At 37.8% G+C, this 23,066-nt stretch overlaps 1 protein-coding gene across 1 annotated transcript in view; it reads left to right on the top strand.

The window, feature by feature from the left end:
* The window catches only part of CDH2 (cadherin 2, type 1, N-cadherin (neuronal)), a 63,484-nt gene extending 40,635 nt beyond the window's left edge, over window positions 1–22,849 (top strand). The window contains exons 14-15 of the mRNA XM_008569541.1: window positions 13,847–14,011; window positions 21,962–22,849. Coding sequence (XP_008567763.1) covers window positions 13,847–14,011; window positions 21,962–22,168 — 372 coding nt within the window. The 3' untranslated portion in view covers window positions 22,169–22,849. The remainder of the gene's footprint in view (window positions 1–13,846; window positions 14,012–21,961) is intronic.
* Window positions 22,850–23,066: the final 217 nt, after the last annotated feature.

Here is a 23,066-nt window from a genome sequence, read left to right as displayed (position 1 = left end):
TGGTGTCTTTTGATGATCAGAAATTTTTAATTTTAATAAAGTCCAATTTGTCAATTTTTTTTCATTATGGTTAGTGCTCTTGCATCCTATTTGAAAAAACTTTGCCCCAGGGTAATGAATTTCTCCTCCCCTCCAAAAAATATATATCTTCATATTATCTCTTGAAGCCTTTTTGTTTTACCTATCACTTTAAGTCTGTGATCTCTCTATCCGTAATTGATTTTTCATTTGCTATAAGATACAGATCAGGACTTTGTTTTCTTTCTTTATAGATATCTCATACCTTTATTGAAAAGATAACCCTTCTCTACTACATTGTAGTGGTTCCTTGTTATAAAACAGGTGGTTATGTTCGTGTGGCTCTATGGGTAGTTTCTTGATTATCTATGCTGTATGCTTGTTCTCTTTATCTATTCTTGCTCCAATACCATGTTGTTTTAATTAGTTTCTTTCTAATGTCTTAATATCTGATAAGTTCTCTGATCATAAAATTCTTTGAGATTTTTTTTGAGATTTTGCATGGCTTCTATCTTTTTTTTTTTCTTAAGAAAAAGAAACTATTTATTTAATGAATTTACTTCCTAAGTGTATTTAATCCAAGTCCTTCTTTTTCTATATAGATGTTATTGCTGTGAATCTTAAAATTATGGTCAGTTCCTGTGAAGTTTGGCTCTGTGAAATACACCGTATTCTCTTTTCCATAATTCATATGTGGCTCCCTGTTAGAAATTCTATTTCTTTGTAGTATACATTAAGCTTTTTTGGCAACAGAATATGATTTGTAATTTTTTATTCGTTTTTTTTTTTTTTTTGAAGATATCTTTTTTACAACAATGGGCCTCAGAAATGGGATTGGTGCCATGTTACATTCCAGACAAGTTTTAATCAATGTATATTACACATAACTGGCATTTTACAGAGTATGTTTGTTACCTCAGGGTGTAGATGGGAATTGTGCCACAACAGGTGGATGTGGCTTATGGTAATCAGGCTCAGCTGGACAGTCTTAAAGAATCATTTTTGCCGTTGCTGAATAGTGTTCCATTGTAAGAATTAACCGTATTTTATTTATCCAGCTTTAAAGGTTGAGGAGGTCTCAGAGGTCAGTTTAGGTAGTTGGTGGATGCCACGTAATGACTGTGGTTACAGTGAGGGCAGTGGCCTTGAGAAGATTGCCCTGCACTTGCCTTAGCCAAGATTCCTGTTCTTCCTGCCAAGACAAAGTATCCTTCTTAAGGGCAGCTAAGTGATTAGAGAGAAAACAAAGCAAAACAGTCATTTACAAGGGTAGCCCTTATCTTCCCTGCCTTTGATTAGCATCTGTATCTGTTTAAGCTATGTGCCAAGGTTGCTAATTTCTTTAACAAAATAACTAAGAGGGTCGAAGAAAAGAAAGAAGGGAATTTAAAAAACCGGCTAGGTCTTTTTTCTTGTCTTGTGTATAGCAGACTTTTATTAGTGCTTGTGGATATTCTGCTCTGGTTTAGATTGTCAGGAGACTAGATTGGGCCCTTATTTGAAACCAGCATTAGATGTGTTCTGTCTGACAGCAGCATTATCTCTGCACAGCGCTGTTGGCTGTCGAACAGACAATTTTAGTATAATGTCCAGTCTCCTTTCCGAGGGTGAGGTTCCTTCTTTATCTGCTTCACTGCTGCAGTCAGCAGGGCTTTTGCTGGTTATCAAGGAATGTTTAATTACCCTTATTAGTAAATGCCCTTCAGTGCCTTTTTGGCCAGAGTAAGGCTGGTTGCAGATACTGTATCACTTTCAATCTTTGCATCTAGTTCCTTCCATATCAGCGCCACTAATAAAATCAGGATGAATGTGCAATACAGCTGATAGCTCACTTTCCCTGGAACTATCCCATTTTATCCCCAGGATAGGAAGCAGAAGCTGTTAGCTTCCTGCTCTTTAAAGCTTAGACTTAATTACAATTATTCTTATATTATGCAGACATTTATTGAGTATGTATTATGTTTGCAACACTCACTGGTGCTCACTTTAAACAACCTCTACATAAAACATGTGACACTATACAGCTTCATTCTCTATCATTATAGCAAAAGCTATTATTTGGAGTACCCTATGTTTTAGGCACTGTACTAAGTACTTTATGTGCATTATTTCATTCAAACTTCATAACAGTACAGCAAACCAGGCTGTTAGAAAGTAGCAAAGTGGGTATTAAGACCTTGTCCGCCTGAATCTAAAGAAGATGGTGTGTTTACTATATCTTGTACCATCCTTTGCGAAGCTTATGCTCAACCTGGCAATTAAAACATTGCCTTCCTTTCAGAATGCTACTGGAATTATCAGAAGGTTGTCCCATCCTTGAATTAGGCTCTGGGGCATCAGCAGCTTCTTCAGCTCACAAAATTTGACTTGGAAAGTGTACCATTTACCAGGTCCTCAGGCTGTTGTTGGAACTCCTCGTGTATGAAAGAAGGCGCTGCTGTTCATCTTGGGGGTTTCACAAGTGACAGTCGGTAGACACTGGAACCCTTTGGACTGTGAGTGGTGGCTCAAGGAAGCAGGGCTCGTTATCTGCACAGGCAGGGTTAACTCATTAGAGATTCAAGCTGACACTGATCAGAGCCGGTGGTGACAGAAAGGCTGAGTAGCTACTGAAAGGTTGCACGTCAGTTTTCTCTTGATCACTTGTGGATTCTTGGTGTTTATCTTCTGCTCTATCCCGGTCTGTCTTCCCATCCTCACTGCCGCTGCTGAGTGTAGCATTGTACGTGGCTCCATTTTCTTCTCTCAGTCTCTTCAGACAAGGCCCAGCACCTCTGGGGCTCAATGACATTGTAGGTTTTACATTCCAGGACTGAGAGGACTCTGCCTGAATTCCCAAATTTGCTTTCTTAAACTTTAGAGACATGCTCAAAACTAGTTTCTTTGGTATCAGAGATGGTTCAGAAATCTCAGAGAAAGAACCTGATACCAACTGGGATAGTTTGGGGAACATGTCCGAAAGATGGATTCTCTGCCACTTTAAAGTAAGAGTTCATACAGTGGGGGTCTGTTCATACATAGCCCATGGCTCTGTTTTATTTAGCCTGCAGAATTCAAAAATTGAAAGCAAATTTACATAAAGTTCTTATTTCACAATCCTTTCAAAATATGAAAACTTCTGAAATTATTGTCTGCATTCTGACATGACAATAAATTATTCAAAACTAAATAGAAGCATCCCTCCTTAAGCAGGGCAAGTGTGTTCCAGTAATTTTTTTCTTTTCCTTTTTTTCATACCAGACCAGCTTTACTCTTTTATGTTATCAGCCTGTACTTTATAGAAACTTATTTTTGCTGTCCCTGATTAAATTATGTAATAATTATTTGGCTTTGGATTGATAAAAACAGATTTCTATGAGGAGGAATTACTTTAATGTTCTGAAACCATGGGATGGTTTTCTGCGGTACTGGTTTAAAAAAAAAGAAAGTGGATTAGCCACACAAATATATTTAGCCAGATGTATTAGTTTAAAAAGGTTAGCTTCTGTAATTCTAGAATTTCAGTGACCTAATAAGCTAATTGAAATGTATTTCTTGCTTACTTAGCAGTGATTGTGTGTCCAGTCACTGAGATGGAGAAGGGAGGTCTGCTGTACTCTACACAGTCATTCAGGGACCCAGAGTGCCATTGTTCCCCCATCTTCCACCATGGCTTCCAGGGCCACCCTATACATACATGCAATCACTGATGACCACAGGGCATGAAGGATGATTTATGGGAGATTTCCCACACATCACTTCCACTCCCAAGTCTCTGGGAAATACCCCTTAGCTTTGTGCCTACAAAGAATAAATGGGTGTAGCAATCAGCTGGAGGTCTCTTTCCCACCCATGTTAGGTACATGAATTTAGAGAATGTTTTCAGAGATTCTGTGAAAACAGTTTTCACCCCACCCACAGTGGGTTGCATTGTTCTGATCCATCCAGTTAAGCCAGGGGGAAGTGGGTCCCGGGACACAGAGGAGATACAGTAGGTAGCAGCTCATGAAAATGAGACGCTGTATGGGCATGAGAAGTACTACTGTGAGGCTCACCAAAAACCAGAGAGAGCCACTATTCTTTATCTGGACAAAGTTTCTAGTACTTTCTGTGATATTAAAGTCTTGTTGATCAGAGCCTGGCATTTGCACATGTCAGGAATCCCATGCAATTTCATGATAAAGGGAGTCATGATAGCAGCTCTTTTTAGTGACCCAGGTTTCCAGATCCCAAAAGATCCAGATGTAATTGCCGTGTGAGCATCAATTGACTTTTTTTTTTTAGTGGAATTGATTTCTTATGTGATTTGTGGAAATTACTCTCAGGATTAAAGTAATTGAGATCCCCAGAGTCTCTATGACACAGAAAGCACATTCAGCAGAGTTCAGGTGCCTGAAATGGGGTAAGAACCACAGTTCCTATGATCTGGGATTTGGCTTTTAAGAATGAGACTTTGAGGATGGATGACTTAGTTTCTCCTCTCATGGTCCCTCTACTTTGCATTTTAAACTGCAGAAGGATTGAACTGCCTGGGCCTCTACACCTATACCAGGCTATTTCACACTTTCCTGTCTTAGTCCATGTCTTTGCCTGTCTAACTCTATTTAACCATAAGGATTCATCTCAAAACATCTTGTCTTGGAGTCCTGGGCTAAATCAAGTGTGTCTCCTCTGTGCTCCCACAGCATTCATGTGTCCCTTTGTTTTGAGCTTTTGTGTACAGTCCTGGTCCTGACTTTAAGCTCTGTGAGGGTAAGGACTCGTCATACTTATTTTTTATTTCAGTGTCTAGAATGTTAGTTGAACTGCACTGAGCCCTCTTCTTGAATCTCTAACTTAGTTTGCATCTCTATCCATAGTATTAATTCAAACAGTACACCCCTGACAATGTCATGTCATTTTCATCCTTTAACATCTTTGATGTCTTCAGGAAATGATGGTGTCATTCATATACGCTAGCAGTCATGTACTTGTTCTGCGTCAGGCACCGCGCTACACTCTTGGTTTACAAGTCTCTTCTACTGTTCCCGATTACCTTATGAAGTAGACACTGTTAGTCCAGTTTTCAAACCCAAGTCTGCGTGACTCGAGAGTTCAAGCTATTATGCACTGTGCTGGAGGTTATGTGATAGGTGTTTTATTTAATCTCACTGATCTATAGCAGGCAGGTGTTACTGGCTAGGACCAGCAAGGCTAGGTGCTTAGCCACAGCTTATGAGATGACCACTGGTAATCTGGCTGTAGAATAGGCAAAGGGTAAGACCCAATTAATTGGTTAAGCTTGCATAATTGAGCACATTTTGACATTAACAAAGTTAAAATCTGGAGAAGCAATCTGAGTAGCCAAGTTTAAAAAAAAATCTGAGTATACAATTTGGACAACAGGAACTAAAATCTAGGCAGGATGCCTAGACAGAAGGAAAGAAAGCCCCTTGAGACCAAACCAGCCACTTCACTGAGTCAAGAGATCTCTGCCTGAGCCAGGGGTCTTTGTGGACTTCCTGCCAATCTCAGGAACCAGCCCAGTGTGGGCAACCAAGCCCAGCCGTCTGACTGAAGCAGAGAATGAAGCTGTATAATTTAACCATGGTGTATTTGTTTTCCTTGAGATAATTGTTTTACAAAATCATTCTGCTTTATAAGCAAACTAACAGATGGCTGAATCTGGACATAACTGTGGAGACCACTTTTAACATTTTTATTGTTGGCTGAAGCACATTCTGACAATGATGTTCCCAAGTTATTCAACCATTTATACCCACCTGCAAGCACTAGTATATGTTAGCTATTGAAAGAGTGACACTGATGTCACAAGAGGAAGATTTCACCAGGGATTTGTTTAGCACATTGTCATTACCTTTTTGCATGCTGTTTTCAAAACACTCATGGCCAGGTGACACATATTGGTATGCGTTAGACTACACGTATTCTGAACTGGTCAATGCGCATTCCCTACTGACAATAAAATATTTTAAATGTGCAGATGACTCACATATGACCCTTTCTTTGCTATTCCTGTAACTTCATGCAAATGAACACAAAATTTTATGTAACTCATTTTAATATTTATTCTTCCTGGCTAATCAGAAGTTTATTACATTTAGTTTTAGGGGAAAGGAAAGTTATCAGTACTGCAGTAATAACAAACGATAAAGATTTGAATGCCAAGTAAGTGTTAGCACTATGCCAAAAAACAAACAAAAAAAAAAAACAAACAAGAAAATCTAAGATGCTAAAATGCTGTAGGCCAAAGTTCAACCAGCTGCCAAATCTGCAGTAATAACAAACGATAAAGATTTGAATGCCAAGTAAGTGTTAGCACTATGCCAAAAACAAAACAAAAAAAAAAAACAAACAAGAAAATCTAAGATGCTATAATGCTGTAGGCCAAAGTTCAACCAGCTGCCAAATCCACCATCTGCCTGTTTTTATAAGGAAAGTTTTCCTGGAACACAGCCATGCACAATGCCCATTGTGTACTTATTGTCCATGGTGACTTTGATGCTACAGCAACAGCAGAGTTGAAGTGTTGTGACAGAGACTGCGTGGCCCCAAAAGCCTAAAATATTTACTACCTTTTTTTCCTTTTTGTCTTTTTTACTGACCGGTAACGGGATCGCAACCCTCAGTGTTGCGCCCGCACCAGGGACCGGCAACAGGATTGCAACCCTCGGTGTTGTGCCCGCACCACGCTCAGCCAGTGAGCACCACGCTCAGCCAGTGAGCGGGAACCGGTCTCCACATGGGATCCGAACCCTCAGCGGGAGCGCCGCCGCACTCCCAAGCGGCGCACTCTCCAGTGCGCCACCGGGCACCGGGCCGGCCCATTTACTACCTTTTTTTCTTGCATAAAAAGTTTGTTGAACCTCACTATAGACTTATCCATTAATGGAGTCCTCATTAACTTTTTTTTTCCAAAGATTGAATACTATTAAGGTTATTAACACAGGAAATTTATTTGATCTGTTCAAGGCCACACAGTTAAGTTCTGATGGATCCAAGATTTGAATCAAGGTACTTTGATTTCAGAATCTATTTTTAAAAGTCAAATACTATGCTCCCTGTTCTGTATTGACTTAATGTGTAAATTTATCTTAAAACAAAGAATATTCTTCTTAAACTAGACTCCTATCTCTCACCATATACAAAAAATCAACTCAAAAAGTATTAAAATGGTAGACCTGAAATGATAAAACTACTAGAAGAAAACATAAGGGAAACACACCAATACGTTAGTCTGGGCAAAAATTTTGTGGAGAAGATTTCTAAAGCGCAAACAACAAAAGCAAGAATAGACATACGGGACTACAACAAACTAAAAAGCTTCTGCACAGCAAAGGAAACATTCAACAGAGTGAAAAGGCAACTGCAGAATGGGAGAAAAATATTTGCAAACTATTAATCCAACAAGAGATTAATATGCAGAATAAACAAGGAACTCAACAGCAAAAGTAACAAATAATTTGATTAAAAGATGGGCAAATGACCTGAATAGACACTTTTAGAAAGAAGACATGCAAACGACTAACAGGTATACAAAAAAATGATCAATATCGGTAATCATGAGGGAAATGCACATCAAACCACAGTGAAATATCATCTCATCAAAGTTAGGATGGCTATTATCAAAAAGACAAAAAGGGCTGGTGAGGATGTGGAGAAAAAGGAACACGTGCACACTGTTGGTGCAAATGTAAATTAGTACAAGCCATTGTGGAAAACTGTGTGGAGGGTCCTCCAAGTACAAATCATTAGCTCATTCGCAATTCTCAAAACAGGGAGCATTTTAAAAGAAGCTATGACAGGATAGCATTAACAGTAAGTCATGGAAGCAGAAACAATGAATGCGTCCTCTCCTAATGGAACCAGTCCCCCTCCTTGTGAGAAGTGGAACTGGCTATCAATGAGATTAAAATGTATGTGAAAACAGAGAATGGGGTCCTTAATCTGTATATGTTAAATCCCCAAGTTATTTTATTTCTATTAGGTTTGTGATTCAATACAGAAAAACTTTTAGCAAATCTTCTATTTTGGGGGTCTTGAATAATCCATAGAATCTACTTCGTTTTCCACATCATTTCACCTGTGTAGATAGTTACCATCATAACTATATTTCTCTGGGGAAAAAAATCAGGTCATAATATAATTTACATAAAGCTTGCAAGGGTATTTGACTGACTTGTCAGCAGTTGTATGGTAATATGTTGACACCTTATCACTATCTTATTCAATTATTTTAATGCCAGGAGCTATAGAGGGTAAGCTAATAATGTTCTTCTCTTCCACCTTCCATTCCTTTTTGTGTCTGTCGGAAGAGTTTCTTGGCTGTGCCACAGTCAGCTTTTTTCCAATACTTTTTTATTCCTTCAGAATGTCGTCTGCTTACTTGAATGTTAGTGTTTTTATTTCTCTGTCAGTCTTAAAACATTAAAAATGTTTACCTTATCTATATGGGAATTTTAAAATTACTTGCCTTTGCTACTGTAAGAAGAAACTTTTCCACTTGTACCAGTCCTTGTACCAGTGTTGTGTTTCATCATTGCATCTAACTAGTGGAGGCTGATAAAGACCAGGAACTTTGAGTGCCCACTCCTCCTCCAGGTGCCAGACCCTTGTTGTACCTACGTGAAGATTTCTCCCTGCGCAGTCAACAGCAAGTCACCTTTTAACCAACTGTGCACTCCCCTAAGAGCTAATTCTGTCCTGTCCGGAGTGCTAGAGCCTAGTGACTAAGTAGCATAACCACCTCGAATGCTTCCTTCTTGCACTTAAAACTGCTGATGTTTTCCCCATGAGCAAACCATTTGGTACATTTCTTCAGGGGCAAGTGACAAAAATATGCAGCTTTTTGATTATATCACTTGCTCTGGTGGTCTTGTTTTATTTGTTGACACTGCTTAACGGAGTCTGTGACCTTGGTGAAATAATTAACCTCCCTGAGCTGTGGTAATCAATAGAGTGGGAAAAATAACATCCACTGGGAAGGGCTTTTGTTTGGATTATGTGAGACACCACGTGAGAAAGTATCTAATGTAATTCCTGATGGATGATGGCACTAGATAAAGCTGGTTTCCTTCTTTCACGCTCTGAGAACTGAAAATGGCATCTGGCACCCAACAGGCACTCCTTAAATACTTGTGGAATAGTAAATTAATGTTTTCATCAGTCCCTGAGACAGGCTAATTGCTCAGTCCTATAGATTGTATGTGCAATGAAGTTTTCTGAAATTTTTGCCTGGGATTTCAGAATTTCAATATAAACCGATGCAGCATTTTATTTATTTATTTATTTTATTTTAACATGACCAAATGCCCTAAGGTAGATTTGTGGTATCATTTTCTAGACCAATTATAAATTATTGCAAGTTGGTGAATTTAACAAAAAAAGCCAGTCTAAAGCTTTAGCTCCTGACTAACTTCTTACTAACTCCCCAGAGATAAATCATCCTTAAAACATTTTAAATCATGGACCAAAAAAAATTTTTTAAGTTACTTGCAGTGTTATTATTCTAAAAACCCTAATTCCGTGCCTACTGTTAATGGTCATTGCCAGTTAACACACATTCTAAACATTTGTTAAGACAAGATTTTCCTCAGCCTCCATTTAAAAGTTAAATTTCTTTTAGAAGTTAACATTATAAACATTGATAGGCATAAGAAAATTTTCAGAACCACACTTTGTCTGTAGTTTTAGGAACCAAATAAAGATTTTTTTCTTGGATTGTTTATAATCTTCAGAAGTAAGGCCATACACCCAATGACCTTGAGAACATTTTCAGTCTCTGTAATTCTCTTTATAATTCTCATTCTACATGTTGTAATTTGTTTGTTTACGTAAAGCATTATGGGATCGTAAAAATGTATAATTTAGGAGGTTTGCATAGGGTGATCCTTTATCAAGAGGCCTAAAATTGGACCCTCAGGTCAGGACTTCTGCCATAAAACACAGATGGACGTTGACAGAAAAGCCCATTCCTGTGACCTGAGCTTACTTTGTCATGCTCTCAATCACCATCACATTTTTATATCCCATAATTGCAATAGACAAGGGCAAAACATCACAGAGAAACTGTAAGATGTGTGTTTTAACCCAGTTTCTAGCTTCAAATAAATCAGTGGTTTTCTGCTTCTTTTTCAATACCCTGATAACTGAGGAATGTAATAGGTTTCCATCATTACAGGGAAGTCACCGTGGCAATGGTTCTCAGCAATGGGACCAGGGGTCTGTCTCTCCCTCCACATTGTGAATTACTGCTTTGGAGTATAATGTGATCCAGGTCACATTTCTTTGATTGGCTGCTCTTTCACTATCTGGCATGAACATCATCTACAGGGAAGTCACCGTGGCAATGGTTCTCAGCAATGGGACCAGGGGTCTGTCTCTCCCTCCCCATTGTGAATTACTGCTTTGGAGTATAATGTGATCCAGGTCACATTTCTTTGATTGGCTGCTCTTTCACTATCTGGCATGAACATCATTGCTGAGATTATTTTCGCTGAGATTATTTTCAACACATTTTTTTCATGAGCACTTTCTATGGGCCTGACACATTGATGGTAAAAGGATTGAGCAGGACCACAGAAGTTTTCAGAGTATTCCTGTTCTCTGGTCCTTAAGATACTAGAAAAAGGCTGTCAAAAGAAAAAAAGTTGTACATTAATATGCTGATGTGTAGGTATGTTGTATATATATTAATAAATGAACAGGCCAAGGTAAAAGGATTGAGCAGGACCACAGAAGTTTTCAGAGTATTCCTGTTCTCTGGTCCTTAAGGTACTAGAAAAAGGCTGTCAAAAGAAAAATAAAAAGTTGTACATTAATATGCTGATGTGTAGGTATGTTGTATATATATTAATAAATGAACAGGCCAAGAGGAGACGCTGTCCGTGTCCAAAGGAGTCAGCTGTTATCAGCTGCAGCAAATGGTTATGTCAGAATATGAGCTCTGTTTTTCTGTTTTGCCAGATCTTCTTATTTCCAGGTGAGATATACCCATGTCTAAATGTTGGTGACTTATTTATATAGTCTTAAAACTCTGTTGGCCAATCAAAATGTATTTGTATTTGCAACCCTGGATGCAGTGGGAGTTGCATAAGAAGTCAGGGTTGAGGGGTTCCTTCCAGGTGAGGAATGGTATGAGCCAAGCCCACATGCCTCTTTTGTTTCTAATTATATGAATGAAATTCCACTGTAATCTTATAATTGTCAGCCTGAACTATCATATAATATATCCAGGTTGATCAAGGAATATGTCATCAGGTAAAAGACAATTCTTAAACATACAATTCAATGACCTATATTTGTGTGACTCAGACTACTAATAAAGCATTTTTTACCTGAGGGTAGAAACATTATTAACTGTCATCAGTATACTTAACCACCTATTTTCTTCTTTCTGGGAAAATCTTTGGTAATTGTTAAAACACACACATATTCATGATTCACCCCACTCTACCGTGCTTTAATTGCCCAACTTGAAATTAAACATAGCCTGGAAAAAACATGCAATTCTCTACATAAATCCCTCTTTTTGTCTTGTGTAACATTTTAACATTTCAAAGGCTTTCATATCTGCTATATCATTGTAGGCCTGTAAAAATTTTCTATAAATAACTCATAATTTTAAAATGCTGTTAAGTTGAAAATGGAGCACATTTGTGCAAGATCAAGATGTTTTCACTCAACTTTTGTACAGGTGATTTGAAATACTCTATCCTGACCAGAGAAAACAAATTCCTATGCCTTTGCTTATGCTGTTGATTCTCCCAAAACAGTGCTTTCTCCTCAACCCGTGTATGGTTCAAGGTTCAAACCTAAAGCCAGTTTTCACTCTGAGCATTTTATGCTATGTGATATACCAAATTTACATCCCCCGCTGGCTTGTCCTGCTTTGTGTATCTGCCTTACCTTCCATATCTTGTTGCATACATCTGAGAGGAATAGCCTTTTCATCCCAGTCCCTCAGTGCCTTCACCAGCGAGGCTAGTTGAAGCTCTTGGTAAGGAATTTATTCAGGAAGAGTGTAGTCAGGATCAGAGTATCTCAGCAAGCATAGAGTTACGTTTTAAATCAGACATTTTGATGTCAGGCACACCTGCTTTTGATTCCCATCTTGATCACACATAAGCTGTGTGACCTCGGGCAAGTTATTCAACCTCTCTGAATCTGTTTCTTCATCTAAAAACATGATAAAATGATAATGGGAAAACACTTATCAAGAGCCTGGTATAGTACCTGGCAGATAGTGGGTGTGAAGATCAGTGACCTTTCTCCCCTCAGTCTCCTATATTATTTTAATCATTCTTCACATTTCCTGTCCCTCCATCCTCATCTATCTAGTTAGTTACTCTCTAAATCCAACCTTGTAATCAGACTTAACTCACTCTCATAGGTGACTATGAAAAGAGCCAGGCTTTTGATTCTGATACATTGGGAGTCAGAGTCTTAATAGATTTGGGACCATGGGTGAATTACTTGGGCTACAATTTCCTCATCTCTTAAATGGGGATAACAACACTTAATATCACACATGTTGTTAAGAAGATTAAAGATTAAATGAGTCAACATATGTTAAACACCTAGAATTGCCAAAACATGGTAAATGTTCAAGTGTTGAATAAATCAAAACCACTATAGAGATACTGCAAGAGGTTTTAAGCTGATTATAGACAGAGATATGAAGCCTGAACTAAAAAGAGTATCAGAAAATTTGTACTTTCTGTAAACGTCAAAGTTGAATTGGAGAATTTCGGTTAGGTTGGGGATATGACATTTATATCACCAGAGTTTAGAGGTTTGAAAACTACAGAGTATTTGCCCAAACCTAAAATTTTGATTCATTTCTGCGTTATAGTCAGTTTCTTTATACATTTCTGTCCAGCTGGCTGATGCGGTAGCTGAAAATAGTTCTGAGGACCCAGGCTGTGCCCAGAGCTTCCTTGTTCCTAGGTTCTAATCTGCCTCTCTGAATGTGGACAGGCTGTTTTTTCAAGACAGTCCCACAGGGCTGCATTGGAAGAGAACCCACACTCTCCCTGGCCTAGCACACTAGACCAGAGGTTGCAAACTTTTCCTGCAAAGGGCTAGATAGTGAAACGTTTAGATGCTATAGGCTGTGTATACAGTCTCTGTAGCAAATCCCTCTTTGTTGCTGTTATTTTACATAACACTTTAAAAATATAAAAGCCATTCTTAGAAAAAAATAGGCCACAGGTCAGACTGGGACCACAGACCGTAGTTTGCAGACTCCTGCTCCAGACCATAGAAGGGATGGAGGAATGAAGAATGGCTTCAAAAGCTTAATGAATGAATGCCTTCCGTTAGGGTAAGAAAAAAGCAAGCACATCAATTTTTTTTTAAATATTAAAGACATTAAGTCTTTTGTACCTTTGCATCTATGACACAACTATACTTTCTCGTTGGTTTTTTAAGATTTTACAGTGAGACCTCGTCACATCGCTGTTTTCCATTGGAAACTGATAAGGAACATTGTCAAGCAGATGGAGCACAGACTGTAGAAATGAGAAACACAGAAGAAAGAGCTGTGTGAAAGAAATATTTAATCATAACATGAAAAACTCATGATGGCAACTTTTCCATTATGTTAAATTTCACTCATCTCTATGCATTCTGAGTATGTGTCGAAAAACAAAGGTGGTAATTTTTCATTTTTGTGCGCATTTACCATGGGTTTTTGATTTTGTTGTTTGTAGGACTACGACTTGAGCCAGCTCCAGCAGCCTGATACCGTGGAATCTCTATGCATTCTGAGTATGTGTCGAAAAACAAAGGTGGTAATTTTTCATTTTTGTGCGCACTTACCATGGGTTTTTGATTTTGTTGTTTGAAGGACTACGACTTGAGCCAGCTCCAGCAGCCTGATACCGTGGAACCCGATGCCATCAAGTCTGTAGGAATCCGGAGACTGGATGAGAGACCCATCCACGCTGAGCCCCAGTATCCAGTCAGATCTGCAGCCCCACACCCTGGGGACATCGGAGACTTCATTAATGAGGTGCGAAGAAAGACTTATTTTCTTTACAAGGGTTTTTATTTTATGCTAATAGTTAGATCTACACAATCTATGCAGGCCACAAATTGCTTAGAATATAGCTATGTAGTTCATTAAAACAAACTTGCTTTTCTTAAGTTTATCTTTGTATGAAAGCAAATGTGGCCTTAGTAACAAAGAACAGAAATTTAATTGCTTTGACCAGTCAAAAAGAGATCTATTGATTAATATTCTGCACTTGCAAAATGATATTCATCATATATTATAGGTATTAGTCACACTATCTCTAGGAAGGACTTTTTTCTCTAGATTACAGGTAATAAATAGACTAACAATATTATAGTGCATTCACATTTGATTTATTAGCACTGATAAATGTACGGATAGTTCACTTTAGTTTTCCCCACACTGTACCCTTTGAATAAATCCCACAAGTGGTGAGAATTCGGTGCCTACCCAACAACTCCATCAAAAGAGATTAGTTGGAAGAGCCGCTAAATTAAATATTATGTAAGTGATTTAAATACTTGTCTAGTTGAGGAGTTTTAAGAGCTTCCATAAGAGGAAGCTAATTCTGTGTTGAGTATAACAGATATGATTTTCACTGTCAAAATTGTTATGGCATTCTCTTATTTCATTACTGACCAAGAGTTCTGCTTCATTTAATTATTAAGTTTTGAAGTACAATGATTTATGCTTCTTCTTTTGATGATGTCTATAATTTTATTGTAATTCTCCCTTTGAATTTTTATTATAAGAGAGCACTATATGTTGATATTGATATTGATTGTGAATATATGGCAGAACTGATGTTCTCTGGCCATATCCTCAGTATCTCCAAGATGATAAGTGGTCTTGGTGCATTACAATGTGGAATGTATCTGTCATAAATGGTCTTCAGTAATGTGCTGATTAGACTCTTGTTTCCTGAGATTTCTTAAAATAGTCATAAATATGTAAATATAATCAGTCTACTATAAGATTTTAGATGCACGTATAGCTTGTAGAAAAAGTTTTGAATTAAATTTGGAATATTTTTCTATTTGCACAACTATCCGTTACTGTCTATCCCTAAAATATATGCTGCTTTCTGAGCATATATCTGAGCATATATATTCACTTCTGCTAAACAGGTAATAGGTTAATTTTTAGTAGACGTGATTTAAAAGCAGATGGAAGGCAAAAACAGCAGAATGCCAGTAACTCCCTTTATCTACAGAAATATGTCCTAACTTTCCCAGCTCTTATTTATATATACAAGAGCATTTCAAAAAGTTTGTGGAAAAATAGAATTAAAAGATAATATGAATCCTCCCATGAACTTTTTGAGGTACCCTCGTAGACCTGGTTAGGGAAATTAGGCTAGATGTTTTAATGTTTGTCATGCGAAATTGGGTTATTCCTGCAGTTGTCAGGTTTCAAGACATAGTAAATTTTTTGACTGCAGGTATAGGAACTAGACTTTTCTAAAGCAAGAATTCTGGCTTGAGTGTAATTCACCAAGTACTAACTGAATGTTTCTGCCTGTCCTTGAAGTGTCTTTTTTGTGTGGGATTCCATCCCATCCTTGATGCTCTTCTTTCTCCATGATAAAGATCAAACACTTCGTGTCATTGATAAGGCTGTTTATAATCAGATTCCTGCCCTCCCTCCCCCATCCCCACATTCCGTTCCTGTGTGGCAGCCCCACTGAACTATCTGCAGGTCTCAAAAGCATCACACTTTTGAACATTCCGTAACTTCTGCAGAGCCCTTACGTTCCCTCCCTCCCCCATCCCCACATTCCGTTCCTGTGTGGCAGCCCCACTGAACTATCTGCAGGTTCTCAAAAGCATCACACTTTTGAACATTCCGTAACTTCTGCAGAGCCCTTACGTTCCGTTCCTCACCATCTGCAGGACTCCCGCTTAGTTTTCAAGATTCAGCTAAAACATCCCCTTCTCCCTGAAGCCTTCCTTGATAGAAGAACGAGAGGCTTCTTCTATCATAGCCCTCACCAGCGGGGACCTGTCAGTCCTTTCTCCCACTTGAGCATATGAGTTCTCTCCTGTTCATCTTTGTATAAACTCTGCATATAATATATTGCCCAGCTCTTAGATTTTATTGTTTTTGGGAATTTGAGTACAGTCATACAGACATCACCCAGTTTATTTTAGATTGGGATTTAGCAGAGCCGAAGTCTGTAGCCTTTCATTCTATTGGTGCTGATCACGTTCAGAAAACAAGGTATTTGTTGTTTTAAGTTTGTGTTTTGTGTGTATGTGTGTGTATTGGTTTTTTTTTTTTAACAGTGACTGTATTTTCTTCAGCACATAGAAAAGAGTATCTAGTTAATAAGGTTCAGTTACCCGAGCCCTCTAATGCCACAGTAAAAAAAGATTGCAATAGAATTTCCTTTGGAGTTTTATTTCTCTAAAACAGTGCTCAGGTACACAGTCTCAAAAACGGTTTGAGACCATAGCAAGCATGTGTGATTACTTATATGAAAAACCTTGTTCCAAGCAACTGACTGCAAATTAACTTCTAGAATACAATCAATTCACAATTTGAGGATTGTCTGCATATGTTGAAAATGGCTCATTCTGAAGTCATCTTGAGCTTGGTTTAGGATCATCCATTCAGCAAATCACTATTGAATGTCTACTGTGTGTAACATAACTGTGCCAGTAATATGTAGACAAAAAATAGACATACAGTAGTTTCTCTTTGTTTGTGTTCCCTACTTTGCTGCCAGCATAGTCTTTGAACAAGGCAAACATTCTGGTATCTGAAGCCTTACTTCAGCAGGCACAGGAGGCAAGTTGTGTCTGGTTCTTATTTGGCTTTCCAACTTCATCTCAGGCCTCTCCCCAACTGGCATCTTGTAGGTCAGTGACAGAGAACTCTACTTGCAGTTCACAGTCTCAGTTTGTAATTCCATGCTGACACCCATAACCATAGTGTTTTTCCTGCCTGGAATACCAACCAGCTATTCCAACCCAGGAAGGATCAGGCATACAGAGTATGGGTTAGGCACCATCCAGTGGCATTTAAGGGATGCAATGGTCAGTTCTGTGGGAGAGTTCAAAAGGCCTGAGCCAGTAATACTCTCAAAAGCACCATATAGATTCTTCCATCCAAGATACCCATTAAGACTTGATCAATATCTTTCATTCATTGGACAGACAAAAATAAACATATGCAAAGTTTTAAAACCATTGAAGGTACCTAGAAAGAAGTCAAGTACATTTTATAAAATCATTTAAAATGTACACAAATTTATTAATCTCCAGGTTTTATTTGATTTAGTAGAGTACTGAATGTTCCAAAGGAAGAATAGTATAATGGTGATTATAATTGGAGTTCTTTTATAGAGTAAGGAATAGAAAAGCTCATGAGAACATTTTCTAGTTTGTGCATTTAAATAATGAATAAATGTTGCCATGAATCTGAAAAATATATTTCCAATGTGGTCAGTAGACTAAATTAAGTCAGATGTTTTTGAATTTCAACTGCAAAGAAACAGGAATAGCACTGGGGATAGGAAGACCAGTTAGAGAGGCCTTTGCTCTGGTCCAGGCAGGATATAATGAGGACCTGAACTAAAGTAATGGCACTAAGTCTATAGAAGACAGAATGTAAGGGAATCAATAGGACCTCTTTGCTCTTATATCCTTCATGTGTCCCTCACTGAAGAATGTAGGTTTTTATAGTCCTCATAAAAGCATGTCTCTGCCCATAAAGCATAGGATCAGAAGTCTATAAATATAAGCTCAGCAAGAATTCAGCCAGACCCATAGTTCTTTAACTTTACAGACGAGCCTCAAACTACAGAAAATAGTCCATATTTATCCAGAGTTCAAGATCTGCCTATCTAGGAAAGGTGAAACAAGAGTGTATTTTGCTAGATTTAGTCAAACCTAGAGAAACACGTGAATTTAGTTTGTAAATTTGCTACCAGTGCATTACTCGTCATTTAAAAAGGTGTCCACACCCAAGAATAAAGGAATCCCATAAGGGAGGACCAGAAGGTTCCATTGCCCCCAGATTTTTGCAGTACATTCAGTCTGGTTGCATGTCTGTTATTGTCAGTTTCTCAAGATTTGACTGTGATCTTCTTAGAAGTACCAAAATATTACCAAGCGTTTATATAATACCTCATTCAAAAGAGTCACATTTTATTCTCAGATAAAAATCAGTGCTATCCAAGTGGAAGGGACTTAAAGTGCATAAGTTTCTGCCTAGAAAGGTGGCCTGCTTAAGAATTCTTGAAAAGTTCAGTGGTTTTGCCCTTTTGTAATTATTAAAACCCAAGACAATGTTTCATGTTATAACAGAGCAAGGTGATCTCGTTCTAATGGATTTTATGGCCTTAACCTCTTTTTCAAAAAAAAAGAAATAGAACAGATTTGAAAGCTACCAGGATGATCAGAAAGGCAATGCAGGAGCTAGAAAAAATCAAAAAGAAAAGAATAGTTGTGAGAATCTCAATAGTAGGTATGGGAGTATTGTCACCATCATTGTATTTATTTTAGGGAATTGAATTAGATGGCCTAGGCATTTGATGAAGACTACTCGGATCCTTTAACATAGTGGTGAAGACCAGACAGCTTCTAGTATTTTTCCCTGATCGCAGTAAACACAGGCCACCATTTTTTCTCCATTGAATCCAGACTCACTGGAGGCCCAGCCATTGAAACTTTAGAGCTAATTTTAGTCTTTACCTTTCCATATTTCCAGTTAGGTGCTGATACCATAAAGACTGGGCAAGGCTCTGCATATTTTCACTTAAAAATTGAATTGTGATAAGGCAGATGACCTGAAGAATGTGATCTTAGCCGTTGTCTCCTTAGCTTGTCTTATGAAGCAGTTGTCGTAATGAAAACTTAGTATTTGTTTTCAGGAAACCATTCTCCTTATCAGGAATTTCCTAGATTTTTCTTGATTTCTCTTCAGGTTTTTCTTGGGTCCAGTTCTTGTGTGCTCCAACTTAGACAGTGCTGAACTAAAGGAATCACGTATTGCTAGCTTTTGTAGGGAAAAAGGAAGAGGGGCGCATGCTAACATATGAATATGAGCTCCACAAGGTCAGGCAAAGGATCTAGCTTATAGAATAGCTCTGCCTCACCACTAAGCAGAGTGCCTTACAATAATAGATACTCCACAAATATGAGGGGCGCATGCTAACATATGAATATGAGCTCCACAAGGTCAGGCAAAGGATCTAGCTTATGAATAGCTCTGCCTCACCACTAAGCAGAGTGCCTTACAATAATAGATACTCCACAAATATGTCTTGAATTGAATAAATACATGCAAACAAAGTGAATGAATGTGCATATTATTTGGCTTTTGCTAGCTAAAGCTACAGTAACTAACAACTCCAAAGTGTTATTGGTTTACAAAAACAAAGGTGTACTTCTTGCTCAAGTAGTAAGTCAACCATGGGCCATCAGTGGCTTGGTTCCTGATCCACATCATTTTAGGATCCAGGCAGAAGTAAATTTCCATCTGGGACAGGCCATTCTTCTGGCAGAGGGGGACAGGAAAAAGAACTGGTGGCAACATGTTAGGTAGAGCTCTTGAGGAACTTACTTTCCTCACCACCACTCATATTTCATTGGCCAAAGCCAGTCGCATAGCCAAGGCTGATACTGGAGTTGGGGAAGTAAGCTCTGACTCCAGAGGCCTTAGTGGTAGCGTGGGCATGGGATCCACCTACAGAAAAAGAGTGGTGAATCACCGAGGACAGTAACACGGTCTACCACAGAAGGGAATTAGGAATTTCGAGAAATTGTAGGTTGTGGTTCTCAGTCTTAGCAGAATTGCCTTGTAGCTTATTCTAAAAATAAGATGAAGAAAATTCCATCTAAAATTATTTATGTTTTATATATTGAAGTAATTTGCCAAAGACTTGCTTCGTTTTATTTTACACAGGCTTTTCTGGGTTATAAGTAGTGTACAATGGCATGAAGAAAAGTGGCACTTAATTAAATGGCTAGGATTGTTGGTAAGAGATACATGGACATGGGAAAACTGGTGGTGTACACTTTTTTTTTTCCTTTTTGATCAGTCAAGCAGCTGCCATTTGTTTTTTTTTGTTTTTGTTTTTTTAATATTATGTCTTCACATTTTTTAAAGTTTTTCAAATTCCAAAGCAGGAAGATTTTTTCTAAACTTAAATTTTTTTAAAGTACTAATACTCATTGAACACTACATGTGCCAGACACTATGATGAGCTCTTGGGTCCCTTTACCTTATTGGTCTTTATAATAATATTATAACTGTTACTGCAGTTGCAGATGAAGAAATGTGGAGGTCCCACAACTAATGCTGTGGAGAGCTGAGGCATCAACTCAGAGTCTGATTTCTTATGCACCGTATCAATCCTGACCTTAATTTTCATGCTCTTTTCCCCTATTGCTCCTTTGTAAACTTCAAAGAATAGATGAGCACATGCTCATAAAAACCCTCATATACGTGCTCATAAAATACACATGGATTGGAATAATTGATCTCTCAAGTAGGACAGCCTGTGACACATCTTGGATTAATGAGGCAACCATAAAACCCAACAGCATTTGAAAAGCAGATTTGTGAAAAAATAGAAGGATTGTTTGGAGACTAATATTTTTATATCTTGGAGTACTAGATCAATCTGGGAAAAAATTAGAAAACATGCCAAAAGTTTCTAATAATAAATCTTTAAAAGTTTTGTGGAGCATAATTATGAATTAGCTGCAGATACTTGAATTGCACATTAAAAAGCATCAATTTGCAAGAGTTAAGAATATAGTCAGTGATTATTTCTTTTTAAAATTCTTTTTAAGAGCCAGATATGCCTGTTATTTCAGATTGACAGGATTCTTCCCTTCTTTCCAATATTTATACTGTGTACACATTGGATTACAACTTTTCTAGGGTTTATGGGAGCTAGAAGTTACCCTATTATAAAAAAAATAATACCTGTTGACAATTTATGAATTAATTTGACATTTTATGTTCTGTTAAGAACACAAAGTATTTAATGAGTAACTTTTCTTATATAATAATCATATCTGGCCCATCTTCATTCTCCCTTTGATATCCTTTCAAAATTAGGTCAAATCCAATGCTACTTCCTCTTTGAACTCTTCACACTAGTCTGAATTTCTTTTTTTTTTTTTCCAGCATCCTGATGATTTTTGCTTAGACTTCATAGTTTTGTTACTTATTTATTATTTGCTTCATATTGTAGTAATGCCTGCTGTGCTAGATTGTCAGCCTGTGGAGGGGCAAGGAGCATATGGCCCTCAATTGTATGTCCCTCTCTTTGCTGTAAATATAATTCCTGCTCAGCCTGCTAATTATCAGAATTCCCTGACCCTGACTCTGAAGAGGGTCCATGTATCATGTGATTTCGTAGCCCGCTGTATTATGTCATGTACCCTATTCCATCAGTACATGACTCATTCAAAACTGGTCTTATACAATGAACTATTGCACAGTTGCACTTATCAGATTTCCTGGCAAGGGTAGTAGTTTTTCTATAAATGTTTGTTGGAAGAATGCATGAGTTGATATGATAGCAATTTCCATGATATAATTTAGCTTGTATTTCAGTGAGATATTTTTTTCTAAAATCTAGCAATCCTATTTTGCATATTATGTTATTTCAGATCCTCCCTTCTCTGTTTCAAGCAGTTGGCCATTCATTTCTGCCACCTGTCAAACATATTCTCCATTTAACCCACTGCCGTCATGGGTCTTGGCCCCCCAAGCAAGACTTCTTAGGCTTGTTTCTTTGCAGAGAAAAGAACTAAGTCTAAGTTTTAAATGGTGATAACCCCAATTTCTGTGTCAAAAGTGTTGTGGTCTGCAAGTGGAAATTTACAAACAAGTGTTTGTTTGATCCCGTGGAATCACTAAGATCTGCTTGTGGTTTTGCTTATCGTAACCCTCTCTTAATTCTTTCTTTGTCTCTCCAAATTGTAGGGCCTTAAAGCTGCTGACAATGATCCCACTGCTCCGCCATATGACTCCCTCTTAGTCTTTGACTATGAAGGCAGTGGCTCCACCGCTGGGTCCCTGAGCTCCCTTAATTCCTCAAGTAGTGGTGGTGAGCAGGACTATGATTACCTGAACGACTGGGGGCCACGGTTCAAGAAACTTGCTGACATGTATGGTGGAGGTGATGACTGAACTTCAGGGTGAACTTGGTTTTTGGACAAGTACAAAAATTTCAACTGATATTCCCAAAAAGCGTACAGAAGCTAGGCTTTAACTTTGTAGTCTACTAGCACAGTGCTTGCTGGAGGCTTTGGCATAGGCTGCAAACCAATTTGGGCTCAGAGGGAATATCAGTAATCCAATACTGTTTGGAAAAACACTGAGCTCAGTTACACTTGAATTTTACAGTACAGAAGCACTGGGATTTTATGTGCCTTTTTGTACCTTTTTCAGATTGGAATTAGTTTTATGTTTAAGGCTTTAATGGTACTGATTTCTGAAACGATAAGTAAAAGACAAAATATTTTGTGGTGGGAGCAGTAAGTTAAACCATGATATGCTTCAACATGCTTTTGTTACATTGCATTTGCTTTTATTAAAATACAGAATTAAACAAACAAACAAAAAAAGAACTCATGGAGCGATTTTATTATCTTGGGGGATGAGACCATGAGATTGGAAAATGTACATTACTTCTAGTTTTAGACTTTAGATTTTTTTTTTTCACTAAAATCTTAAAACTTACGCAGCTGGTTGCAAATAAAGGGAGTTTTCATATCACCAATTTGTAGCAAAATTGAATTTTTTCATAAACTAGAATGTTAGACACATTTTGGTCTTAATCCATGTACACTTTTTTATTTACTGTATTTTTTCCACTTCACTGTAAAAATGGTATGTGTACATAATGTTTTATTGACATAGTCTATGGAGAAGTGCAGAAACTTCAGAACATGTGTATGTATTCTTTGGACTATGGATTCAGGTTTTTTGCATGTTTATATCTTTCGTTATGGATAAAGTATTTACAAAACAAAGTGACATTTGATTCAATTGTTGAGCCGTAGTTAGAATACTCAATTTTTAATTT

The sequence above is a fragment of the Galeopterus variegatus genome, unplaced genomic scaffold (assembly GCF_000696425.1).
Source record: "Galeopterus variegatus unplaced genomic scaffold, G_variegatus-3.0.2 Scaffold507, whole genome shotgun sequence".
Classification (NCBI taxonomy): domain Eukaryota; kingdom Metazoa; phylum Chordata; class Mammalia; order Dermoptera; family Cynocephalidae; genus Galeopterus; species Galeopterus variegatus.
This window is presented reverse-complemented; position numbering and strand designations above follow the sequence as displayed.